We start from the raw sequence: 12,677 nt of genomic DNA, 5'->3' as shown, positions 1-12,677 counted from the left end.
CCCCAGCTTTCCCAGCTCTGGGAGTTGGGCGGCCAGCCACAGCCTCCCCAGCTCCAGAGTGAAGAAGGGTGGGCGGCGCATGGCCCCAGTGTCCCCAGCCCTGGAGCCTTGGAAGGTGGGCGGTGTGCATCTCCAGCTCCAGAGTGTGGGAAGGAGGGCAGCGTGCAGCTCCAGCCCCAGCGGACCACTGTGGGACTGGAGCTGGAGGACTGGAGCCACACACAGGGAGCGGTCACGGCAGGGGGCGGGTTCACGCCCGGCTGTTTGGGGAGACAAAGCCTCCCCCCAGCCTATGAGACCCGCCGCCCATGCTGATGACGGGTTCTGCTCAATGATCCAAAGCAGAGTGGATCAACGCAGGTTCATTTTCATCATCTGAGTCAGATGCCACCAGCAGAAGATTGATTTTCTTTTTTGATGGTTCGGGTTCTGTAGTTTCCGCATCAGAGTGTTGCTCTTAAGACTTCTGAAAGCATGCTCCACACCTCGTTCCTCTCAGATTTTGGATGGCACTTCAGATTCTTAAACCTTGGGTCCAGTGCTGTAGCTATTTTTAGAAATCTCACATCAGTACCTTTTTTGCGTTTTGTCAAATCTGCCATGAAAGTGTTCTTAAAATGAACATGTGCTGGGTCATCATCCGAGACTGTTATAACATGAAATATATGGCAGAATGCGGGTAAAACAGAACAGGAGACATACAATTCTCCCCCAAGGAGTTCAGCCACAAATTTAATTAACACATTTTTTAAGGAACATTATCAGCATGGAAGCATGTCCTTTGGAATGGTGGCCAAAGCATGAAGGGGTATATGAATGTTTAGCACATCTGGCACGTAAATACCTTGCAACGCCAGCTACAAAAGTGCCATGCGAACACCTGTTCTCACTTTCAGGTGACATTGTAAATAAGAAGCAGGCAACAGTATCTCCTGTAAATGGAAACAAACTTGTTTGTCTTAGCAATTGGCTGAACAAGAAGTAGGACTGAGTGGACTTGTAGGCTCTGAAGTTTTACATTGTTTTGTTTTTGAGTACAGTTCTGTAACAAAAAAATTCTACATTTGTAAGGTACACTTTCATGATAAAGAGATTGCACTACAGTACTTGTATGGGGTGAATTGAAAAATACTATTTCTTTTATCATTTTACAGTGCAAATATTTGTAATCAAAAGTTATATATAAAGTGAGCACTGTACACTGTATTGTAAAATAAATCAATATATTTAAAAATGTTGAAAAACATCCAAAAATATTTAAAAAAAAATTCAGTTGGTATTCTGTTTAACACTGCAATTAATTTTTTAAAGCCTGATTAATTTTTTTGAGTTAATCGTGTGAGTTAACTGCAATTAATGGACAGCCCTACTTACAATCTAAACATAAAAACAGGTGAGAAATGAGGGAGATGAATACAAAACACAGAACATGCAGCATAGGCAGGGTGGTGATAGGCATCTATTTAACACACACACAGCCAAGTTGCTGCAGAAACCTTAATTTTTGCACTTCCTGACTTCATTTAACTGTGATCTTTATATTGCATTAAAATAGTTTCTGCATTATTTATTTTTACATTCAAAGCGGTTAGATAGGGCTGCGATTGACAATTTAACTATTTATTTCTACGCAGAACAAAGAAACTAATTCAAACCATTTCTGGGAGAAAAACGATAATGTAGGATAACTATTTATTTGACAATTTTTAGCCCGATACCTCTGTTTAAATTTGTCTCAAACCCTGGAAAAGTAGGTGTTCTAACAGAAATTAGACTCAGTATTTAAATGCTGTGAATGCAACATTTGTATGAAGTGAAGGTATATCAGAAACAACTCACTTTAATTTTACAGTCCATGGAGCAAGATAGCAATATGTGGCCAGAGAGTGGAAACAACCTGACTGCACTGACACCCTGTAAAGAAGAACATAAATGATTAAGAAACAGCAAATTGAGCATGTGGATTTTTTTCCTAGCTCATTTTCCCTCTTTTCTAAAATATTTAGATGAAATCCTAAAACACAATCTTTTCAGAAATGTGAAAGATTGCAGAGGAGCCTGTACAATCTCCTGCTCCTTTAACACAGCAATGTATTTTAAACAATTGCTTCTGCTGAATCACCAGGGGGCAATCTTGAGTCACTGCAACCGTTGTGTGCATGCTCCCTTCCCCTCCCACACTGACACCCACCTACACCATTACCATGGCAGCCCTTGGCAAAGAAATACAAATTGTGGGTTTGGAACGTTAGCTTTGACAAAAGAAGAACACAGAGCTCTCCCCCCTGCCAATCTGACCTCTTCATAATACACCCAGTTCTGCACAATCGTGATTACAATCCTCTCTATACTACAATCCTGTGACCAGGAACTGGGGCCTCTCTAAGCAGCCTCCTGGGGTCACTTCAAACTCAGGCCTCTTGCATGACAACAACTTCAACCACACAGGCCCTGACCCTGCAAATACTAAAGGCCATTTGTAACTTTACTCAGGTGAGCAATCCCAGTGGGCTGCAATCAGATTTTTAAACAGATATGTATGTGGGGAAAAAAACCCAAAAGACTTTCAGATAAACAATACTTTACATCATTTTATTTTACAGCATCCTGATTTCCTACAAAAAGCTTATTCTATTACAGATACCTAAACAGAGCAAGGGAGTTCATAAACATACTATGTTGCATATGAAGGTTGAAACATCACGAATACAAGGAAACTAAATCTTGAACTCAGAATGGGAGAAGGAAGTGAAGGAAACACTGATTCAGATAGTAATTTAAACACACTTGAAAACTATTCCTGTTTATTTATACAGCCTCCCAAGCCTGCTTAGTGCTCAACAAACAAAAGAGGCACTAAGTTGGCAGATACAAAACCAAATTTTCATAGCAGTTAAGTTGTATTGGCAAACTTTTCCCACTAAAATTTGCAATGTAAACACAGATAATGGTTCATATATGAACCATCTGCATGTGCAGTTTTCTGATGAGTAAGCAACAGCTCCACTCAGAGTACACACAATGTATGAGACAAACCTATCTTTTCTTGAGTATTAGGGTTATTCAATGTTATAAAAGATTTGCAGGGGATTTTAAGAAGTACCACGGAAATCAGTGCATGGAACACAGTGGGGTGAAAAAAAGATTTTCTCAAAAAAAGATTAACTACTCAATAGGACTCCAATAATGCAGCTCTACAGGGAGCAGTAATGGTGGAAGTGCTAGTGTAGACAGAATGCAGGCATTTTTACCTTCCAACTATCTTCATTGAACAGGATTAGCAGACTTGGTGGTAAGAACTTCTGCAGTTGGTCTATATAAGCTCTCCCACTACTGCTACCGTAAATAGAAAGTGCTGGTGCTGGAAAAAACCCACAAGGAATGAAAATCCTAGCCCCACTGATGTCAAAGGGAGTTTTGGCACTGACTTCCATGGGGCCACGATTTTCACCCAAGATTTCTCAAGTTCAGAATTATGCAAAAAGCCAGACACAACAGCTCCAAAAGGAGGCAGAAACTGTCCAAATCATTACAACGTTAATCTTTACCACCCCATTGAGATGTCAACATTTCAGTGCTGCCCCTTTCAGCAGAAAGGCACAGCTCATGTGCTTCTCTCTCTTAGGGCCAAAGCCCAAAATATCCTTAGCTGCCACGATATCTAGCTTGCTCTTTCCCTGCCCTCCTGCAAAAGCTTAGTTATGCATTGTCAGTATAAAAAGTTTGGCATATTAAATACTGAAATTGTGGGACCTATGTAGAAAAAGTACCAAAACACACAGGGACCACTGCGCTACTTGTATCTTCGTTTTCATAGATCATTCATTTGCACTGTTCATTTTTCAAGTGTAAATGATTCTACATCATTTCCAGCCTGCTGCACCAAAATGCTAGAGATTCTAAGAACACGGCCCCAGAATTCAGGCCCAGCTGATCACAGAATATACCAGGCCTCGATAATAATATTTTCTTCTTATTGCAGATATTCAACACAATTAACACAATGTCATGTTTAAGCACATCTAACATGATTAGGATAGTACCTAATGACCATGCATGAATGAGGAGCATATACCTTCTGCTAAAGCTGGCTCATTTTACTGGATGAGATCCAAGACAGTGGATAGCAGCCAGTAGATTAAATGCCTAGGGATTAAACATTAGGAGTCTCCAGAGTCTGCCTGAAAGCTCTGGGTAAGGAATGTGCCTTGAATTTTATCATAAACTTAATCCAACTTGGGCTCAGATGATTATCGGCAAAATCAAATTGCAATGGTGAGGGCCCAACTCTGAAAAATACCTGCCCCTGATTCAACAGCTTCTGTCTAGTAACAGCTAACTAAAGGGGCTTCTTCAGAGTGCAGCTGTCCTACTACACATGGCAGAGGCAGCCTCTGAAAATTAAGGGTATGTCTACAGTACAAAATCACGTCAACCTAAGTTACGTCAACGTACAGCCACCACAATAATTAAACTGCTTTTGCATGTCCATACTACGTGCCTTGTCGGTGGTGCGCGTCCTCACCAGGAGCACGTGGACCAATTTAACTGTCAGTGTGGGGCATTGTGGGATAGCTCCTGAAAGTCAATCTAAGCAACGCAGTTTCTACACTGACACTGTGTCGACCTAACTACATCAACCTAAGCACTGTCTCTCTCGCGGAGGTGGAGTTATTAAGTCAGCGTAGCGGGCAAGTTACATTTCAGCATAGACGCTTACAGAGTTAGGTCAACGTAAGCTGCCTTGCATCGACCTAACTCTGTAGTGTAGACCAAGGTTAAGGTCCAGACATTTAAAGCTTTATTTACACTGAAACCAACACACTGAATTTCACCCAGAAAAGACATCAGCAACCAATTTACAGGTCAGAACAGTGTGCCACATCCGCAGTCTATACTACCGAAAAGACAAGCAGATCCAGTCTGCACTATGTGGACCTGCTAAATGGTCTTCAAGGCTAGCTCTAGATTAGGCACTACAGCAGACCAACCATTTGGTAATAAACACATTTTAACCAGAATAAAAGCTGTATCTAGAAGGGATGGACAGGCACAATATCCTGGCCAGCTAGAAGTGAAAGAGTTGCTGGCCATTCTCATTTGGGTGCATGGAGAACAGTCTAGTAAGAACCTGAGATTTCAAGCCACTCCGATGATTGTAAAAAAATAAACCAGAATTCAAGGAGCAGTTAAATAGTTCTTTAAAATGTTTCTCCTCCTCCTCCCAGCTTCATCTCCGGTTTCTCTGGATTGAGCCTAAGTGAGCTGGCTTTTACCCAAGACTCTATCTCTAAGAGCTCCTGGCAAAGTAGGGAATCCTTCTGTTATTGATATTTAATGTCACTGACTTTATGCAGTAATACATAAAGTCTAAATAACTAAAGGGGTGCACACTTCATAGCTTCTGTAGGCTGAGCTCACTGCACACACAAGGGGCTCCCTGCATCCCTCCCACAAGCTCCCTGGGTGATACCCTCCCTCTCTTTGAGGGACTCCCCACACCTTCCACATCAGTGCTTAGGTCAGTGTAATTTTTGTCACTCAGGGGGTGGCTTATTCACATCCCTGAGCAACACAAGTTATACTGACATAAGTGGTAGTGTAAACATAGTGTTGGTGAAGGAGGACTTCTGCATGAGAAACTGTAGTCAACAACTACATTGTGGGAAATCTTGTGATGTTACTGTTAATACCATGAAACTGTTTTTGATAAGGAATTATGTTACAAATTTTCACAATAAGGGCAAAATTTTCATGATCCTCGAGAATTAAACCTAATTTGTTTATGTACTAGTGTATGGGTGAAATCCTAGTCCCACTGAAGCCAGTGGGAGTTTTGCTATTGACTTCCTGGGGACCAGGATTTCACTACATATGTGCAAAACCTGCAATTGTGCATGGTAACTGGTAAATGAACGAATACACATTTGAGTATGCAAATACCCAATTTGTTTATGCACAATTTTGTAAACTCCAGAAAATTTGTCTTGAATGAGCCTGGGTCCGTTATTTTATAAATACAGATCTCAAAAGCTACTTAGCCACAAAGACAAAAATTTACATTATGAAAAAAGAAAAACCTCATTTGCAAAACAAACAATATTCCCTACCTTTGTATGTCCAGACCATACATGGAGCTGTTTCTTTGGGAGATAGCATTTCTCAGGGGGCACTGTAGAACGGAGATTAACGCCAACATCTTGAGGAACATGAAGATAGGATCTTCCCTGGTAGTCATACATTTCTTTGACTAACAAAAAAACACAAAGTACTATGAATTGCAGGGAACCTGTAGTTTCAAAGGTTACAGACTTGGGAAGTTCCAACCATCACATACAATTAAGATTAAGAATTAAATAGAAGACAGCAGTCCTGTTCTGAAAAGTAACCAAAAATTGCTCTTTGGATTTCTACATTTATCGTGTCCCAGCCATTTGATATTAAATGTGCCCAGTTTACAAATAAGAAGTTGAGTTTTTCTGATTGCTAATCCTGGAAGCTCTGTTTGGGTTAAAAGAACAGGAATACTTGTGTTAGAGACTAACAAATTTATTTGAGCATAAGCTTTTGTGGGCTACAGCCCACTTCATCGGATGCATAGAATGGAACATATAGTGAGGAGATATATATACATACAGAGAACATGAAAAGGTGGGAGTTGCCCAACCAACTCTAAGAGGTTAATTAATTAAGATGAACGGTTGTCAGCAGGAGAAAAAAAAAACCTTTTGTAGTGATAATCAAGATAGCCCATTTAAGACAGTTTGACAAGAAGCTGTGAGGATACTTAACATGGGGGAAATAGATTCAATGTGTATAATGGCTCAGCCATTCCCAGTCTCTATTTAAGCCTAAGTTGATAGTATCTAGTTTGCATATCAATTCAAGTTCAGCAGTTTCTCGTTGGAGTCTGTTTTTGAAGCTTTTCTGTTGCAAAATTGCCACCTTTAAATCTGTTACTGAGTGACCAGAGAGGTTGAACTGTTCTCCTACTGGTTTTTGAATGTTATTCAAAATGTTATTCTGCCATGTACATTGGCCAAACTGGACAGTCTCTATGCAAAAGAATAAATGGACACAAATCTGACATCAGGAATCATAACATTCAAAAACCAGTAAGAGAACAGTTCAACCTCTCTGAGACTGGGAAGAAAGTCATATTTAGGCAGTGATGTTTCAGAGAATACCCAACACTTCGACATTAGCGACTAAGGAGATGAACCTGTGCGATGGAAAGATAAGTATCTTTTAATTTCTAGATTGTCTCATGGGAGCATTTTTGAGGCAACATTAAGCTGTTTGAGTGACCTGAACTGTCTACTTGCATATTACTGAATATTTTAGGTAATTTAATACAATGGAACGTTAATTTGGAATTTCCATGAAGTTCGTGTTTTGAGAACAATAAAGTGTTCCTTAAGGGTATTATGTCAGACTATTTTAGATCCATTCTACCTTAAACTCCAGGTGAAGTCTTTTTGCATGGGAATAAGTTATCAATAATTTAATAAAAGATACACAGTTAGAGAACAGAAGCACTGATGACTTTCTGATAATAAGCTTGTTTTTTCAGAGATCCATCATTTATAGCTGAAAAGTACAGAACAAGCAGTCCTAACATTTATTCCCTGCTGAAACTTCCTCTGGGAAAACAGAGGGGAAAAATCACTAGATACAAAATATCACGTCTATTTGTCCTGTATTATTCACTTTGTTGAGTAAGTGTTATGCTATTGACATACCAGGGTCATGACAAATACTGTAAGTCATAAATGTAAGTGATACAGCTCTTTCCTTTTCCTAGTATATGACTATGAGAAAAGAATTTCCAATTGTGGTAGGCATTAGCACCAATGAAGGAAGATTCCCGGTTTATAAATTACTCTTTAATTGTATTAATGAAGGCCCTATGCATGCAAAACCGTCATTGAAATGATTGGGTATTTTGCCTGCTTAGGGCTTTGGGATGAGGCCCTAAGTATATATTCTTATGTAAAGATGCAAACTTTCAATATGCAGCAACTCTACTTGGCTAAACAATTATTCACAACACAACAGCAAGAAAATTGGCATAAAATAGACTAAGAACAAAATTTAAGTGACTGTCTAATGTTTAATATATAATCTGTTACAGCATGAACTGTAATCCAAAGTATTACTTGCAGATACAAGATCAAGGCATAAGACTGAACTTGCATCAATTGATTAGTGAAGTATTAAATCTGCAACGAGGCAGAACCCAAAACCCTAAAGATTTCATTTTGTAAAATAGTGAATGGCAATTTGAAGGTGACATTGCCACACTACTCTGAGCAATACAAACTGGCACTAGTTCAAATTTTCCCCCTTACTGAGGTTTCCTTTTTCTGTTAATTTAAAAACATTTCAGTTGAGCTTGGTCATGAATATGGCTGTTCCCTGCAGGACCTCTCTCCCCCTGCTCCTAGTTCCTCTATCTTAGACTTTGTCTATACTAGGGATGCTTTACCGGTACTAGGTCCTATCATGGATGCAGCTATACCAGCACAACTGCACTTGGTACCGGTAAAACTCCCCCCCCCCCCCCCCATGAAAGAAATAGGCTATACCTGTAAAAATGCAAATTTGCTGGTATATCTGCATCCACACTAGGAGCTTTTGTCAGCACAGATACATTGGTCAGATATCACACCTCTTCAAAAGTCTATAGTGTAGACACAGCCTACGGGAGAATCTAACTCCTTTTATAGTTCTATATTGGAGCTAATGGATTCACATGGTATAGCTACCAGAGTGAGTCAGCGGTATAGCTGACATGCAGTCACATGATATTATCCTGGATGATGAATGTAGCAGAAATTAAAGCAGACTAAAATGGCATTACCATGTAAGATAGTCTTCTCCTCTCCAGGTTTATCATCTTCGTGTTTGCCCTTCTTCTGCCTCTTTGCTGTTATTTCATCCAACTCTTTCTGCTCTTCCTAGAAAAACAAAATACGGTCTTGACTTTTTAAAAAGACAAAAAGCCAAAACTGACACTGTTTATTTACTAAAATTAATGTACCTGTTAAATACGAATATTAGAAATACTTTCCACATAGGAAAAAAGCCAATTACAAAAAGTAAAATTTTAACCAAAGCCAGAGCAGCTTAGAAAGTTATACACACTCTAGAAAGAATTTAAAAACAATGCATTCTACTCTTGCTTATAGGCTATAGCAAAGGCTCTCTCTACACTACAGCTTATATCAGCATAATTTATGTCACTCGGGGTGTGAATAAACCACTCCCCAGAGTGATATAAGTTACACTGACATAAGCGCTGGTGTGGACAGTGCTGTGTCAGTGGGAGGACTTCCCCAACATAGCTACCTCCTCTCATGGAGATGGTTTTATTATGCTGAGGGGAGTGCTCTCTCCCATCGGCATAGAGCGTCTTCACCAGACGCGGTGCACCTGCGCCACTGCAGCGCTGTATGTGTAGACAAGCCCTAAGTGTCAATGATTGAAGAAAGGCAAGCCTGGTCTTTTTTCCTACTAAAGAGTATTTCTTGACTATTCTTTTTACCTAGATGCTTCTGTTATCATACAGCAGCTACCCTCAGGCCAACAAAATAAATACAAAATCTCTTCTAAAGCCACTGTCCAAATTTTCAAACACACAGCACTTAAAGCACTATGTTCAAATGTATCATTGCCACAGTGCATTTGGTCTCCACTGGCCTATACTGGTGAAGTCACAAGATTTCTTCCATACCTAGGTCTCTGCCATGGTATGCCACTATGTTGCTAAATTCCTACCCAATACACTTTAAACAACGCTCACTTCTGAGGGCTTGGCTACTTCTTTCTCATCCACATATTTTGCCCATGGTCCCAGGAAGCCATCAATATTAGATGCATCGTTCTCTTTGAATTTCTTCCTTTTTTCTATTTTCTTTTGTCCTGTTTCAAATACTGTTAAACCTGCAGGAAGAAACATAACACTATAGACACTGACGTTTATGCAACATTTAACGTCAAGAACACAAGTCACTGTATTTTCAGTATAGAAACACCAAGTAATATCAGAAGGGAAGAGGTCTTCAGGATCACAATGCTGCTTCACTTACCTACTTATGACTGTAGCTAATTTAATCCAAAGTAACGAGGAGATGGGTAGGCTGCAAGATTCTAGGTATGGATGGATGTTATAAGTTACTTAATCATGCACGAGTCAAAATACATGTGAAGTCCACAAAAATATATTTATCATTACTCTTTTGCAGCCATGAACACAGTGACTAGGCATTTTTAATTGTTTCACACTTTGCACTCTGTAAAATTTGGAAAACAATTGAGTCCAGATATCTTGACTTCCCTGAAAACTAAGCTTCTCTATTCCACGACCAGATTTTTTTCCCCCCCCAAGATCACTCGCTAGAGAAATAATTAGAATCCCCAGTCATCTGCCCACTCTTCCTTCCCCACTTCATCCCAAGCATCTTTCAAGTCTCACACTGAGCTGCACACATTCACTAACCTACCGGGAGTGCTAAGCTCTTTACATTTACAAAGTAAAGTTTGTGTTTTCAGAATTTCATCATTGCAATATACAAACATTAAGAAAAATATTGAGGGAAATCAAAGTGACAGTGCGTTTTAGACATTAAAGTTTAGATTATGCATTAGTTGTACAAAACCCTTCATAGGATGATATATATTAGTGATTTTTAGAATAATGTGTACACTCAGAAATCCTAAACATTTGCTGCATATGAATCAGAAAGCAACACTGCCTATAAACAAAAGGGAAAGAGCCAGTGTACTGTCAAAGCAAACAAACAGTACACCTTATAAATAAAATTAGAGTTTTTAAAGACTTAAAATTAAAACTTAACCTGTTACTAATAACATCTGTAGTTAATTTAAAGTAAGACTTTTATCTTGACTGCCTCTCTCCCCAATGGAATTGTTATGTGAAAGGAACTCTAAAATCCTCAACTTCACTTTTAAAGGAGAAAGTGAAATTAAAGCCTTTTAAAAACATTATTTGAAAATAATGTAATGAATAAGGTACAGCAGTATGTATTAATTAAACATAGGAACAAATCTCAGGCTATATGGGGGGAAGATGTTATTAGTGAGAAGGTGTTTACATGAGCATAATTTCAAATGTAAAGAAACCACTTTACTAGAACTAAAAACATTTAATATGTTACATCAAAGTAGTAATTACAGGCTCTTCTGCCTCTGGATGAAAATCTTGCCACTGGGCTACCTTTTTCTTTTGGGATGTGTGGGGAGAACAGCTCCATTTTGCTAACTATTGATAACACAAAGTTGCAAACACAAGTGTTAAGGCAAACTGGTGTATACATCATTTATCAGCTTACCCCGTATCGCTGAGTAGTATGATACAGCTGATTAACCTACTTTAAGCAGCTATTGCAATGCAGGAAAAGTACAATTTTAGCACAAAGCATGATGGAATAAGGATGACACTACAGCTCAATTGAACTCCCAAAATACTCCTGTTAAGTCATTTGTATATGAAAAAAAATGTTCTATTCTAATGTCAAATCATAATCTGAAATCTTGTGTTAGAAAAAAATCAGACGACTATTAAAAAGATTCACATTCCAGAAAAAAACAAAAACAAAACAATGAGAAACACCCCTCTCCCCCCAAAAACTGTTCTTAACCTGACCATGGAAGGGAAACTACAGTTCATTATTGAGTTTAAAAAAAAAACAACACCAACATTTCATCCTAGACTTCTGGTCTAAGGAGCATCTCTCATGACATATCATCACAAACCTTTGTTAATATTTCCTAGCATCTCACGATAGCCTATTATTTGTTTTCTATAAAACTGAAACAACAGAACAGAGTGCCATTAACACCATTTTGTTTTATATCCAATTTGACGTTACTTACCTTGATTTTTTTCAGCTTCTTCTACAGAACCAATGTATTTAGTAGCAACGTCTTGAGTATCTAGAGAGGGATCTAATGCATAACCTATAATAAAAGCAGAAATACCAGTTGTTAGCTGAAATTTTTGCTCTGCATATGTTCCCAGTGACTGATTCTCCTCTTTGTTCTCAGAGGACCTTTGCCCCGATATATCTTCCTCAAAGCCCTATATTTAAGATATCTTCCTAAGCCAAGAAGGACTGAATGAAATACGCTTTGAAGTCCATCAACTTTTCTCCCAGCCTAGCTACTGGATTTACTGCAGAGCATTGCCTGGTGCTCGCTTCCCACTAGAGTCTGAGCGTGTTGCTTCCAGAGCGCTCAAACCTCTTACAAGTTGAAGCAGTCGCTGGTCAAGTTATTGAACCCAGCCATGTGCTAACATACCGAATGCTAATCTCAGGAACAGCCCTAAAACTGAACTGTTACAGCAACATATTAATTTTTAAATTTGTACCATTCTGCACAGATACACAACGCGCATCCAAGAAATGCAACATGATAGTACATATTGCATTAAATAACTGGGAATGTGGTGTGAAGAACACAAGTAGATAGCACAACTTTTAATGTTATAGTAAAGATAAATAATTAAATCTAGTTTTTATGGAATAGGTACACAGAATATTTACTATCACTAATGCCATTTTTTTGAGAAAGAGTGCACCCTTGTGGACATATAATGAATTTTAATTAAATATTTGAATGGGACAGTGTCCTTTGAAGACTCAAATAAGACC

At 38.9% G+C, this 12,677-nt stretch overlaps 1 protein-coding gene across 1 annotated transcript in view; it reads right to left on the bottom strand.

The window, feature by feature from the left end:
• The window catches only part of CDC40 (cell division cycle 40), a 59,521-nt gene that overhangs the window by 18,036 nt on the left and 28,808 nt on the right, over nucleotides 1-12,677 (bottom strand). Inside the window, exons 4-8 of the mRNA XM_065400731.1 lie at nucleotides 11,899-11,982; nucleotides 9,806-9,945; nucleotides 8,864-8,960; nucleotides 6,111-6,250; nucleotides 1,840-1,914 (exon numbers count right to left, since the gene is read on the bottom strand). Coding sequence (XP_065256803.1) covers nucleotides 1,840-1,914; nucleotides 6,111-6,250; nucleotides 8,864-8,960; nucleotides 9,806-9,945; nucleotides 11,899-11,982 — 536 coding nt within the window. The remainder of the gene's footprint in view (nucleotides 1-1,839; nucleotides 1,915-6,110; nucleotides 6,251-8,863; nucleotides 8,961-9,805; nucleotides 9,946-11,898; nucleotides 11,983-12,677) is intronic.

The sequence above is a fragment of the Emys orbicularis genome, chromosome 3 (genome assembly GCF_028017835.1).
Source record: "Emys orbicularis isolate rEmyOrb1 chromosome 3, rEmyOrb1.hap1, whole genome shotgun sequence".
Taxonomy (NCBI): domain Eukaryota; kingdom Metazoa; phylum Chordata; order Testudines; family Emydidae; genus Emys; species Emys orbicularis.
The sequence above is the reverse complement of the archived record's forward strand: the minus strand, read 5'-3'. Positions and strand labels throughout refer to the sequence as shown.